Source organism: Equus asinus, chromosome 1 (genome assembly GCF_041296235.1).
Source record: "Equus asinus isolate D_3611 breed Donkey chromosome 1, EquAss-T2T_v2, whole genome shotgun sequence".
In the NCBI taxonomy this organism is placed as follows: domain Eukaryota; kingdom Metazoa; phylum Chordata; class Mammalia; order Perissodactyla; family Equidae; genus Equus; species Equus asinus.
In genome coordinates, this window is record NC_091790.1 from 96,382,763 (window position 1) to 96,397,466 (window position 14,704).

Consider the following 14,704-nt stretch of genomic DNA (forward strand, 5'->3'; position numbering starts at 1 on the left):
GAGCTTTCACATTTAAATCTGCAATCTATTTGGAATTGATATTTTTTGGTACAATGTGAGGTAGGAGTCAATTTACCTTTTATCTTCATACTGCTACCCAATTGACTTAGCCAGCACCATTTATCGGAAGGATCATGCCGCTCCCCACAGTACTGCAGTATCAGCTTAATCATACATCCAGTGATCTTTATGCCTGGGTCTTTTCGACTATTCTCTCCCATTTGTCAGTCTTTTAATCTTTGGGGCAACATGACAGTATGTTATTTACTTCTGTAGTGTACATTTTCCAGCTTTGTTGCTGTTCTTTGATATTTCACTGGCCAGTCTTTAACTTTTGTATTCCCATGTGGACTTTAGAACCAATTTGGTAATTTGCACACACACAAAATATCATTGGGTTTTTTTACTGGAATTGTACTGAATCAATAGATTAATGTGAGGGAGACTGACATCTTTACATTACTGAGTCCTCCAATCATGAATATGGTACATCTTTCCATTTACTCAGGACTTCTTTAATTTTTCTCAATAAAGCTTTAAGACTTTTAAGTGTAGCAATGTTGCACAAATTTATTAGATTTATTCTAAGTATTTGACACATATGATATTATTTGAAAGAGTAGTTTTTAATTCATTTCTATTTGGTTGTTGTTGATATAGAGAAACACAGCTGATTTTTATGTCCTCAGCTTGTAAAACAACCTTGCTATAATCAAGTATTAACTCTGATATTTGTAGTTTCCTTTATATTTTTAATGGACACAATCAGGTCATCCTTAAATAATGACAGTGTATTTCTATGAGATTGGTATTATTTCCTTGGTAAGAATTTTGGAAAGATTCAACGGTGAGGCCAAATAGGGGTAGATTTTTCTTTGTGAGAAGGATCTTGATATGAATCACACACACACACACACGGACACACACCATTCAGGTCTGTCTGACTCACTATATGTAGTTAACTAAGACCTTATCTTATTCTCTGAAATACACAGGAGAATTAAAAAAATACAACTCTGCTTAATTCTTAGTCAATGCTTCTCACATATTTCCCATGAAAGTGACTCTAATAATTTGAACTCTTAGTATTTATCTTAAACATTTCATAAAAGTTTTTCATTTTCTTCCAAAAAAATAGCCATACTTACTCTCTTGCAGAAATAAAGCTGTAAATAACTACCATCAAGTAGCACTGGGGCTTTCAACAGATGTGTGATCTTTACAGCCAGCACCTTTGCGCTTTCAGTACATGTCAGACCCTCTGGGGTATGATGTTCCGCCTCAGAGAAGCACAGCTAATCCCAACAATGCCGTCACATTTCAACATCAATGTCCCACTTCTATCAGGTCTCCTCCTGTGCACGCATAAAGTAAGGTGACATGCACACATGCAGAATGGAGGTCTTTTGCTCTCTAATGATCACAGGTGTGTCTAAGACTAGGGGGCTGGGACGGAATGGATGCTGTGAACCTTTGAAGTACACCCGTCACTAGAGAAAACCTGAATTCCTGAAAGTCAATATAACACTCACTGTTTGTATCATGGGGAGGAAAAGAAAACAGTGGCACACAAACATCCATTTTATCAAAAGAAAATCCTTGGGAGATTGATCTATACAAGTCAACAAAGTGAATACGTTAAGTCGTATTTGAGTTGTGATCATTTATTTATATTCCAGGCATTCTTGGTTTCCAACTTTTGCTCCTTTGATGCAAGTGACTTTGGCAGCTTGCAAATGAACTGTAATTTTCCTTCTGTCAGGAGAAAGAGCTATTTAATGCTCAGGTCAAGACATTCGAGTGTGTGGAGTAAAGGCCAGCTTACGGAGATCGAAAGTTAAAACCTTTCTATTCCATCCGCACTAAATCAATCCGAGCATTTAATTTCATATAAGGCATCATCTTTGATGTCCTCTAATCTGTGATCTATCAGACATGTAATTTTTTTCTTTTGAAAACATTGTTTTTTGTACAAGAGGCAGGGTTGGACTACCGTAAATTATTCATTAATCTCAGCCAATTATTACAGAGCATTCATTTCTGATAGAAACTGTTTTCATTTTTCAAGCAAATCTTTTAGAAAGAATTCCAAACACCACATGTCCTGTCAAGGTCAGAATACCCTATAACTAGAGACAGTTAAAAGCCAAATTCTATCTGGTGAATAAGTTATAAGAGAACTTAATAGTACTTACATGATTAGACACATTGAAATTTATTTCTAGTTGTATTCCTGAAAAGAAGTTGTTGATGTTTTCATATAACTGAATCAAACAAATCCTTTTTAATACAAATCCTTCTGTAATCTGTAAACTGTAATCCTTCTTGAATCTAGTTTTAAAAAACATATTCATTCTCCTTCAAAGAATCTCTAATACGCCACCTCAAAAATCCCACCTTCCTTCATCCCTTGCTGTCTCTCAAAGTACAGAGGCAACGGGAGAACACTGAGAAGTCTGTTATGAGGGCCACAAGCATCCCCTCTCTCCCAAACCATCAATGCAGTATGAAAACATCCTGTGAATCTCTGAGTAGAGCTTCTTTACACAGAGTTTATGTTTGAACAATTTTTGCTTATCCAAAAAATAAAATTATATCTTAATGACTAAAGTTGAATACAATCAGAAAGAAATGACTTTAAATCTTTATAAAATTTTAACATATCTGCACACAATAAAGAATTAATTCAAATAATTTCTAAACATAGTTTTCTGACTCTTCACCCTAAGTGGGACATGCCCTCAGGGCAAAAATAACTGCAAAGAAATCTGGAACTTCCTCAGTGGTTTTCTTGGTGGTGGTGGTATTGATAGAAGCTATCCTGTGTGTATTATGGAAAAGAACAAATAAGCAAATAGATTGATGGTGTTAGGTTATATACAGAGGTGGGGAGCAGGGACAAAGACAGAGACAGAAAGAGATAAAGTAAATAAAGCAAAATGTAACAACAGGTACATATAGTGAAGGATATACAACGGCTCTTTGTACAACTACTTCAACTTTTCTGTAAGTTTGAAAGTTTTCTAAAGGAAAAGCAGGGGAAAAAAGACTCAGGGATTGAAATCATGTCTTCCCATTGTTTTTAAACATCCAAACTAGGATTCGCTAACTATCTAACGCCAAAACTTTGTTTCTAATCATAATTGACAAGAGAAACACACAATATCTTGGATACTTAAGATGCCAAATATTTGAGCAACTCATATTCAATCCATTCACTAAATATCACTGACTCAATGAGAGGTTAATTGTCCAGTCCACCCCCACACACAGGACACAGCAGCCTGGACGTCAGCCATCATGATCCCCTGAGAGACCACAGGCACCAACTGGCTCCTTACCTGGCTTATTTCACTCCACACCCCAGTGAGATGCTGCCAGCCTCTCTACTTGCTTCTCCTTCTCTAACTCCAAAATCTTTTTCCTCCTATTAGTTAGTCCTAACTAACACTAGCTAAGTAAACTGTATTGATTTCCCTGTACCCTACAGCTAGTACTGTAATGTTATTTATTTACTGTTTTGGTGAGGAGGATTGGCCCCAAGCTAACATCTGTTGCCAATCTTCCTCTTTTTGCTTGAGGAAGATTGTTCCAGAGCTAACGTCTGTGCCAATCTTCCTCTATTTCGTATGTGGGACAGTACTACAGCATGATTTGATGAGCAGTGTGTAGGTCCGCGCCCATGATCCAAACCCGCAAACCTCAGGCCACTGAAGAGGAGTTCGCAAACTTAATCACTACGCCATCAGGCTGACCCCATGATGTTATTTTTTTAAAGAGCTTAGTTCATGCTCAAAGACCTCTTCATTCTCATTATAATGAAATTGTACCTTATGGTTCCATTCTTCATAATTAGTACATACAAAAGAACAGCCAACTCCATATAAAGTACACTCTACAACATCTTGATCCAGTCCACTTATGTTCAAAGGACTGTACATGCTGTGTCTCCACAAATCCTTTTCATTCTTAATACAATGATCCCATTCTTGCAGGACCATCCTTCTTACACAGAAACTTCATTTCCTCTTCCATTTATTTATTTCAGGAGTTTTACAATTTGTTGTGGTGAAATCTGGGTATCTGTGTGTACTTGGTGAAAGGTATCTATGGCACCTCATGGCCCACACAATTTTGATTGGCATGACTATAGAATCGCAGAATTGTCTTAGAAATCAATAATAACCCTGTGTAACCATCTGCCACTTACAAAGCCCACATCACATACTAGCAAGCTCGGTCCAGCAACCTCACAGTTGACAAGCTAAAGACTCACAAGTTAGTCCATTCCTTCTCTGAAATGATCAGGCTGTGGGACTGCTTTCATCTTTCTGAGCCAATCTGTGACTTCCGTCATGAGTCATAGCACCATGCCTTGGGGCCACAGCCCAAATGCTCTCACCAGGGAAGACACTCAGATATTTGAAGATGTGGTTGTGTCTCCTCTTCCAAGCAATGCTCAATTGCCCTCTGGAGCCATAATTCTTAAGCCTATCCTCCCTGGAAACACACTCTTATCAAATACCCTCTTAAAGTATGATGCCCAGGAGGGCTCTCAGTACCTCAGGTACAAAGTTATCCTCATTATTCAGGATGAGGAAACACTCTCCTTTATAAATTATGATCAAGGACAACCTGCCATTTTTTTTTCGTAAAGCAGACAAGGCTTTTGATCTACCACTGGCTCTCACTGGGAATAAGGGGGGCTGTCTTCCTGCCTAATTTGCTTATGAAAAATATTCAATTATGTTCCACGATTCATTCACTTAGTAATGAAAAGTAAATGAGCCCAAGCAGCGTGTTTGATTTGTCTTGGAAAGACAGAAACTGCTTTGCAAGAACAAACAAAGTTGAATTAAAATAAGTGACTCTCCTCAGGGGTGGAAATTGAATTTCTCCCCAAAGAACTTCTTAACCCACATAAAACATGGGACTGACACCAGTAAGAGAGAGCAGGCCTTACTACATAACAGCTGTGACATCCCCAAGGCCTCGCAGTTCCAGAGATACACGTGAGTGTGGACACACACATTCAAACTCACATATTCACACATGACTGTGGACACACATAGTCAAACTCACACAGCCAGACATCTTTCAGCCACCATGATGTGAGCAGTGACCGCCTACGTGGACTTCGGGGCATGGGGAGGTGCATCCGCTGCCCACAGCATTTCACGTACCATTTTTGCAGATGGGGCAGCACTGGTCCGGCTCGTACACGGGGTCCACACACTCTGTCTGGGGACATGCAGACACTGTGCACAGCACTTCCCCGCTGGCCTCACAGCGGCACCTCTCGCATGGAGACACCTGAAACACAAGCCCAGCGTCAGGGTCACAGCTCCCACTATCCTTACCATATAAATTCATGATTGTCTTCCCCCAAACTTTGTGTGAAGACATCCAAGTGTTTTAAGAATGTTAACAAAATGATTCATCCCAGTGGTTTTCAAAGCGTGGGCACAAGGGTCCTGGGGTTTAGTAGGTTCCCCTGGGGTATAACACATGCTCCGGCCATAGGGCTCCTCTCTCTCAGCTCCAAAGGAACAGCTGTTTTTTAGTGATCCACATTTTGAGCTTCTTTATAAACTTCCTTTCGAAGAAAGGTTTTTGTTTCTTTAAAAATTAAACAAATAATACATCATATTGAATTCTTGCCCAACCACTGATCATGTAAATCCCTTTTCCACAGCCCTGCCAAGTGCCACCTAATTGGCCTAGAAAACTGCCACAGTTTGAGTCAAGAAGACGGTAGAACAGGAGAAGAAGGTGGAGGGGTGAAAGGGTGGAGAATCTGAGCCTCTTCCCCACCCAGGCACCTGGCCAGCGGCTGTCTCAACAGGACCGCATTGAGCTCTCAAGGCAACACTAAAATACACCTACTGAAAATACTGGCCCAGTTGACTGATGAGGAAACTGAGACTCAGAGGCATCAGGCAACTTGCCATGGGCAGACCTTTCATAAGAGGCAGGGCTCCTGACTCAAAGTCCATGACGGTACCACTCTCCTCCAAGGTTTCTCAGGGTCACGCCCTTCTATCCCCCAGTGTTACCACGTTCTTCTATGTACTGGGCTTCAATCTGCCTCATTGCACTTCCCAGTCATTGGTCCAAATTCTACCTCTTTGGATCATCCCAACCAAGCATAATGGCCATTCCCGGAAAGGTTGTACACTGCCAACTGAATCCTCATATAAGAACTCATACAAGATGTGATGCGAATTATTTTCTTCCTGAAAACTATCGATGGAGTGATTTTTCATCTGGATTGATGCAGGACAAAGCAGAACCAACATACGCAGACCCAGCAATCAGAAGCAGAAGCAAAGCTGTGACGTGGAAATAGGTGCTATAAAGACAAAGGAGATGGGAAGGGGGTTATCAAGCTGAGTTTCCTGGGCAGGGAGGCCTAGCTGACTTTTGTGTACACACCCACAACACAGCCAGCACTTGTATAGTAAGGAACACAAACAACATTCACGGATGCTGCCTTTGTCTATACAAGGCAAAAAATAAACACCAAATCTCCACCAAATATCCTGGTTATTTCATGAAGCAAAAGCTCAATTTGTATTTCAAGGCACGTTCTCAGGCACTACACCATAGTTAACTCGGCTGGGTCAGGACTTAGGCATGTGTGTGTGTGTGTGTGTGTGTGTGTGTGTGTGTACTTGGAAAATAGCAAAAGAAAGGAAACACTGGAAACTTTACAGTGGCCCAGGGCAAAATCTTGACCTGGCCACCATACAGCCTCAGGAGTTAAAATCAATCTTATAACAACATAAAGGCATGTTTCTGAGAGGCATTGTTAGCAGGATCAGGTTTTCTTGCCACCATAATGAGCGTTGCTCTTTGCTGCTGCTGCTGTTTCCTTCATTTTCTGTGTCTCCTACCAAGTGTCCCTTCAGTCTGGAGCATCCTTGTGTCAAGGGTGGATTTACTTATCAGGCAGGACAAGAAAACGATTCAGAGTTTTAAAAGCAGAGAGCTTGAGTTGCAAGAGAGACATGGTTCACTGCATATCGGCACCTTCAGCAGAGGACGCTGGGCATACGCCATAAAGCCCAGACGGTGTGGGTTAGATGGTGGGGAGCAGGCACTCTGCCACAGAGGGGCGAGGGACCATCCCATCCGGAGGGCAAGATAGTCAGAAAGGACCAAGAGGGTCAGGAATCACCAGGGTCTGTCCTCAAGAGAGGGGCACAGCCTGGCACCACTCTGACCCCAGGCTGATGAGCAGGAAGGCAGGAAAAAACACTGTTTTGGTTTGGGAATTTGAAAGAAGGTGAGAAAGGGCCCTCTGCTGGGTTCCCAGGAATGGCTTCAGAAAGCCACACAGGGGCACCTGGAAGTCAGCAGGGCTTCAGGCACTTGGGCAGCAGCCCTGAGTCGGCCTCTCCCAGCAGTTTCCACACAAGAGAGCACATCCTCACAAGCTAGGCAGAGATGCTGGCCTGGAGACAGAACACTTCTTCCTGCTGCGTCTGAAACGTCCCTGCATCTGCGTCAGAGAACACTGCTCAAGGGAATGCATACAACCTGGTCTGCTATTTTCTTAAAGGTTCTGCAACTTTATCAAAAATTTGATTATGAGTTTTACTGTCACTAAATATTTAGAAATCCTATTCAACTATTTGGAGATTTGCTCATTTCTCAAATGTCTACAATGAAGCTTAGAGTCAGGATTACCATGAGCATGTCCCTCCCAGCCTCACCTTCAGCTGTCTGCTCTGCCTTCACCACACCCCACACTGGGTTCCCACCCACTTGCATATAAGGTTGAGCCCAGCCTTATTCCTTCCTCTCTCCCAATCCTTCCGTTTCTTTGAAACTCTTTAAGTCCCAGGACCTCTTGAATTCTTCTAGGTGTACTGGCCTAGAGCAGAGTCTGTCACTGAGAGCCCTAATCCCAGTCTGCAGGTGAGCCACCACCGAGATTTGATGCACGTCAAGGGTCAGACCGTATCTCTGTCACATCTGGGACTGTTAGAGTGATGAAGCCAGTCAAAATGCTCAAGCAGCTCAATCAATATTGACTGAGTCAAGAAAGAAATGGTTGGAAAGACGCAAGAGGTAAAATTAACATGGCACATTATGAAAAACACAAAAAATTAAATCTACAGCTTTGTTTCAGGAAGGGTTGGTTGCTCAAGGCCTCACAAAAAGCTGCTCAAGGATTAGATACTCACACCTAAGGAAAAGAGCATATAGACAAATCTTTCCATTGAGAAGGATCAATATTGGATTACACATTTAATCCACAAGTGGAAGAGAAGATAGGGATGTCAGAATGACATAAACACAAAAGCAGTGACTTTACGAAGAGATCTGATAGCACGGAAAGGAGTGTGTGGAAAGTGAGTAGCTAAACACACAGCCTGAGATCACAAAGCAGAACTTCAAGATTCTGAAGCAATTTATTCCTGAACCTAGGGAACAGATGTCACACCATGCTCTGTCCATTACATATTTCTCACTCTTCTGTCTGTCAATGTTTTCTTTAAATAGCTAAAATTTATATTGAGTAGTTGAAGATTCATACTCTCACTTTCCCAGTAGATAAATGTATTTTCAAATGCAAATACAGAAGATATAAGATATAGACACATATATTTTACAGATTGGGGATTATACACCTGTAGTTTCTGGGACAACGATGCCAAGAACAACCTTCCAGGTCCCATCATCAGCCGCTCCATCCTCCACTGACCAATCCCATAGGCTTACCACCTTACAGAATCCTGCACTCGCAAGGAGAAATACAAAGAAATACTCAATCCACTCACCTCAATGCTCAGCCTGGCCAAAGAGTTGAGACATAAATGTGTGAAAGAGAAACTAACAGAACAGCAGAAAATAGCAGATACTAATTGAACTGTGTGCATATTAAGAATTTTAAAGGCAAAGTTGTGGCTTTTGGTTGGAAAGATATGGAAAAGATCAAACTGAAACACGGTTAAGTAAGTTGGGGAGGACTGGGGCAGGTGAAGAAGAGACGACCGACCATCAAGACGATGGGGGCGTCACAAGTACCGCAATTCCCTCCTGGGGCAGAGAATCAAGTGGGGATGCCTGGGCCCCCACAGCTCAAGGACCAGCAGTCCTCAGAGGGTAGGGACAGGGCAGCTGCAGAAAGCAGAGGCCCCAACACCAGAGGCTGCAAAGAAGTCCACAGGCACATCCCTGGGAGCCAGCACAGTGTCCCCAAGGCCACAAGGGACCTATTGCATCTTGGGACACAAGCCCAGCTCTCTCCTGGGAGACAAGGCCAGAAGCTAATGTCTTGGGGACAAGGTGCCTTTCCCAATGCCATGAGGCTACATGAGTTCTTCCCAGCACCAAGTGGAGGCCATCATGGGAAGAATAAAAGAAGGTAGGAGACATCTTCAGAGGAGGAGAAATCCTGAAATGCTGAGTAATTACCCAAAAATGAGGAGATTCCAAAGACCTCAAAAGACTGAGATACCCTAAAGAGACTTAAAACCTTTAAATTGATAACAACAAATATTTTCAACCTTCAGCAGATTCAGAAGCTACAGAACTAAAAGAACTGTTCTAAAACTGAAGAACAATGTCTCAGTGTTTGCACATCTGAGTTTTGTTTACACATTTTGACCCTACTATGTAATTATTCTGACGCCCTAAAATTAAGAATCAAGCTGCCAGAGGCAGGAACTGAAAGCGCCCTTCACTAAAAGCAGTCTTTGCTTGGTTCTGGATGACAAGTAGCTTCCCAAAGTCATTGTCACAGTTTTGTCACCAGATGGCGAAAGTGTCCTTTGCAGGGCCGAATCTGTCTTTCCAAAAGTGTCCAGCGTCACACTTGTTAGCATAATACATGTAGAGGGAAATCACAAACTTCCCTTCTATCTAAACCCTGAGATCTTATTGGCTTCTGACAGCCTGGAGCTATGTTTTTTGGAGCTGGACACATGAGCATGCCTTTCAGTTCCGCTTTTTTATGGAGTGAAAATGCACCCAACACATCTGGTGAATTACCGCAAACCTACACAGCAAGTCAGGTCAGCAGCCTCTCATTCACCATATTCCTGAATACATCCTGGGCCACCCTATCTACTTTAAACAGCATCTCCTGACTATCTGCAAGAAGCCTGGAAGATGCTATGCAGGTCATGGCTTTCTTTTCAACAGTCACCTCGAAATGAATCTTTCCCCAACCCTACTTCAGGTTCCTTTCCTGAAAATGTCTTAACAAACCAGCCCAAGGCATTGCAAAGTTCTGCCTTCAAATTGAAAAGTAGCAGGGCCCTGAATGGACACTCGGAGACACCTGCCCCACGAGCCTTCGTCTTTGAGGCTCCAGGCGCTGTCTGACCTCCCTCCTCCAGTCAGGGCCATCACGGAAAGCTCCAGACCCCCACATGCTCCTCCATCCTCTCTTCCATGGTAGACAGCAGCTCCAAAGTGAAATGAACTGGATCCACAGCCACCTTCGAGCCTCCACAGCCACCTTCCAGCCTCCAACACAGGCTGCTGGCCATGGAGCAAGAGAAAGCCTCTGCTTCCTGCGCCCTTCAGAAAGATTTTTTTTTGTTCTCTTTGTCTTTCCACTGTCTGTCAGAGAATGGATTTGCACACAAAAGAACTTAATTAAGAGCTGTCCCCAGAACCTGTCAGCTTAGAGTCTGAGGAAGAAAACAACTTCACCTACAAACAACAGATTAACAGTACAACAGTCTGACAACCCAAAGCAACCCAGCTTTCTTCTCAGGCACCAAAGAATAGCTTTTCCTTCTTTGTAGTTTAGCTTAAGGCAAGACCCTCTGTCTAATAATGTCTTTCAAACCTCATGTGAATAATTCCCTCAGATTAACATACATCATGCAGGGACTTGCTTATGAGTGGAAAAGATGCTGGCAGTGTTTACATGGCATATTTCATTTGGCAGCAAACAGCTGAAGAGCTAAGATGAGAATGAGGAAGACCACATCTTCTGTGCTGAAGATCCAGACCTAGTGAACATTCTGGAAGTGCCCTAACCTGACAGATTACACAGTCAGAATAGATGCAGCAAAAAGCATGCTGGCCACCTGTTATGAACTGAATGTTTGAGTCCTCCCCATCTGTTCATCTGTTGAAGCCCTAACCCCCACTGCGAAGGCATTCAGAGGTGGGGCCTTTGGGGGGTATTAGGTCATGAGGGTGGGGCCCTCATGATGGGATTAGTGCTCTTACAAGAAGAGGAAAAGACTGGAGAGCACTCTCTGGTTTCTCTCCACCATGTGGGAACACGAGAAGGTGGCATCTGAAAGCCAGGAAGAGGACTCGCAGTAGAACCCAACAGTGGCACCCTGACCTCAGACTTCTGACCTCCACACCCTGGCCTGATGCAAACAGAACAATACAGAGAGACAGGATGAGCCGGTGAAGAACCATGTGACCACAGGGCCATAGGCAGCCAGACTCAGGGCTCCACCCTGGGCACTGGGCCCAAAACAGGAAGGAGTCTCTCTTCTCCCACCTTGGGAACCTGGGTGACGCTGAGGTTTTGCTGGAGTTACTTTAATGGATACTTTGCTCATTCACAGATTCTTAAATTAAACTCTTAACAGAAGGGATGTGATGTCAATCAGGCATGACCTCCTACCTGGGGCAGACTAGGAGGAAAGAAAGCCCTCTGAAAACTCTTGTTAAAGCCAAATTCTTCTTCTTAAAAAAATGGGAGGATCTAATTAAAGGATTAAAGATAAGTAATCCTTGGGAGAAAGAAACAAAGAGCTTAATTTTCACTTAATATTCAAATAACTGAAATTAAATGTCTTCCAAAAACTAGGCTTTTAAAAGATGGGTGTGAGGATGTGACATGAGAATTGGTTCTCTCAGAGATCATAAACTCAAATTATTTCAGGGACCTGTCAAGTAAAAATCAAGGTAGTTAACTAGGGGCAGTAACATGGAGTACTGGGGACTGTGACAAACAGGCAAAAACCTTATTCCATTGAAACAAATATACATGTCTCTTCATGATGTGCGCGTGCATGCGCGCACACACAAAGAAAACAAAGCCACGTTGCTCCCTTTCGGCATTCTTCATTTGAGATGGCAGTAATAAGGCTCATCTTAGGCAGGGAGTAATGAAGATGACCAAAGGGGTGTGTCAGTTTCCTTCGCCCAAAGCTGGCCAGGCTGCAGGAAGAGGGCTCACACTCCCCAACTATAAAGTGGCCAAGTGAACTCCCTTCTGGACGCCATCCGAGGTCAGAGTCTGGCTGTCTTGTTGAAGCTCCCTTCAGTATGCATCCGCTGCCAATTACTCTGAAAGTGCCAGACCCGGGCCTGAGCCCGGAGCACAGCACACCTCTGGCCTTGCACCTCTCCTTGAAGCTGAACCTCTTCCAAAGCATTCGGAAATTACAATGGGATGCTGCCAGCAGTTTTCCCAGTTAATGAAGTCCCTCTCCATGGATTTTAAGCTCAGGTGGAGAAGACACTGCAGGGCTCGCTCACAAGAAAGGGATCCATCTCTGAGCTCAGACAAATGGGCAGCAGGGTCTCTGAGAGCTGACCGTTGAATTGTCAGTCACCCCTCGCTGTCACCCAGGAGAAGACAAGCTTATTTCCTCGGCTTCCTGGAGGGCAATCAGGAGCCAGAGGCGAACTTCGCTACCAGCAGGAGGTGACCTGAGCTGAGAGGCTGACATCAGAGCACAGTTTATCCCTCAGGCCATCTCAGGGGCCCAGGGAAAGGCAGCAGCCTTGTCAGAATTCTTTCTTTTCCAACCCACCCACCCCTGACATTTCTGCATGCGTGACATGGCTAAACTAGCAGCGGGTTGAAGCAAAGGTGCTCAGGCAGCCCTGGTCCACGGGAGAAGGACTGCAGGCACCCTGGCCACGTGCAGCTCTGCACTGTGGGGAGGGACCAAGATGCCACCACGACAGCCCGTCCACTGGCTGAGGGCCCTGTGTCCCCAGAACATAACTGTCAACCATGCAAGAATGTGACCAGAAGTGGAGCTATAGCTCCTGACACCCAACAGAAATTAATAAATATAAGTAATGGCTTACTGGAAACTAATTTTGTATTTTGTTTCAAGCTTCCTAAAACAAAAATATCGAGATACTTTCTCAAAAAGGACATGGAATTTGAAAGTAAAATATAAAAAAGAAATTGTTGGGGCCAGCCCGGTGGCGTAGTGTTGAGTTTGCACACTCTGCTTCAACAGCCCAGGGTTTTGCCAGTTCGGATCCTGGGCATGGACTAGGACTACTCATCAAGCCATGCTGAGGCAGTGTCCCACATATAAGGACATACAACTAGAATATACAACTATGTACTGGGGCTTTGGAGAGGAAAAAGCAAAGAAGAATTGGCAACAGACATTAGCTCAGGGCCAATCTTCCTCACCAAAAAAAAAAAAAAAAAAGGAAGACGTTAAAAAAATGAAGTTGTTTTTAAAGCTGGACAAGGGAAATATCAATTAGTGCAGCATGTTAACTTATGAGGAAAGCAAAGAAACTATACAGATGGGCCAATCTGTTTGGTAGAGTTCATGCTATTATTTATTTCTGAGTTGCCTAGTGAGCACAGTGTACTGAGAGCCATGCAGGAGGAGCATAGTATTTTGAAATGGTCTGAATTTTCTTACATGGCCAACTGGAGCTTGGTGGCATCATGATCAGAAGCTCTGGACAGCAGGAGGGGCCTTTGATATGTTCACCTATTTCATGATTTGGCCTAAAGCTGAGGTGGCCCCTAGTAATAACTTTTTCCCAAGAACATTTAAAAGTTATATTGAACGGCCATTTCTTGTTTGTTTAAGGATAAAGTTCTCAACTGAAAATTCAGTGCAAGACACACCAACCCCTGCAAGGCACAGAAACATTAGTTCCACCTCCAGCTGGGCATGGCCACCCTGGAAAGCCCCGTTAGTCTACAGTTGGGGTTCTTAACCCCAGCCCCCTGACAGTGGTTGTCAGGGACTGTTCTGTACCCTGTTGGATTTCAGCAGCATGTCTGACCTTTACCCACTGGATGTCAACAACATCCTTCCACGCCAACCCCAGTTATAACAACCAAAAGGGTCTCCACATATTGCCAAATGCCCTCTGTGGGAGCAACGAGGTCCCTTAAAACCACTGGTCTACAGTTTGGTGAACAACAGGTTTCATTGCATTCCTCCTTGACTCTGTGACCCTGCTTCTGGGGTCACAGTCCTTCTTCCTGAATTTCATCCTTTAGATTGCATTTTGAAGTTCTTTCAGTAAAGGTATTTTGGTGGTATGCTCTCCATTTTTGTTTGAAAATAACTGTTCAGGCTCCTTCCTAAAAGAGAGTTTTGTGAGATACATAAATCAGATTAACACATTTTCTCTTTGTTCTTGAAAGATGTTCTACCATTTTAGGTTTCCCACTGATGACAAGATGTCAGCTGTCAGCCTAGTTACTCTTATTTTGTAGGTGAAGTCTTTTCTCTCTGGTTGCTCTTAAAATCTTCCTTTTGCCTTTGGTGTTCTGCAGTCTCACTATGATATGGTTAGGTGTGCATATATTTTAATTTATCTTTCTTTAGATTCACTGAGATTCCTGAATCAGAAAATAAGGGTCTTTCAAGTAGAAAGTTTCAGGCACTATCTCTTCATGTCCCTCATATTCTCTGCTATCTCTTTCAGAATTCTAACGTGATGTAAATTTGATCTTCTCTCTCTGTCCTCCATGTATCAAAACATGTCCTTCCTA

General features: G+C 43.3%; 1 protein-coding gene across 4 annotated transcripts in view; it reads right to left on the reverse strand.

The window, feature by feature from the left end:
• Positions 1 to 14,704, reverse strand: part of VWC2 (von Willebrand factor C domain containing 2) — a 116,468-nt gene that overhangs the window by 90,966 nt on the left and 10,798 nt on the right. For all 4 annotated transcript variants that reach the window (XM_070500830.1, XM_014828228.3, XM_070500801.1 and 1 more), the window contains exon 3: positions 5,184 to 5,313. In XM_070500830.1, coding sequence (XP_070356931.1) covers positions 5,184 to 5,313 — 130 coding nt within the window. The remainder of the gene's footprint in view (positions 1 to 5,183; positions 5,314 to 14,704) is intronic.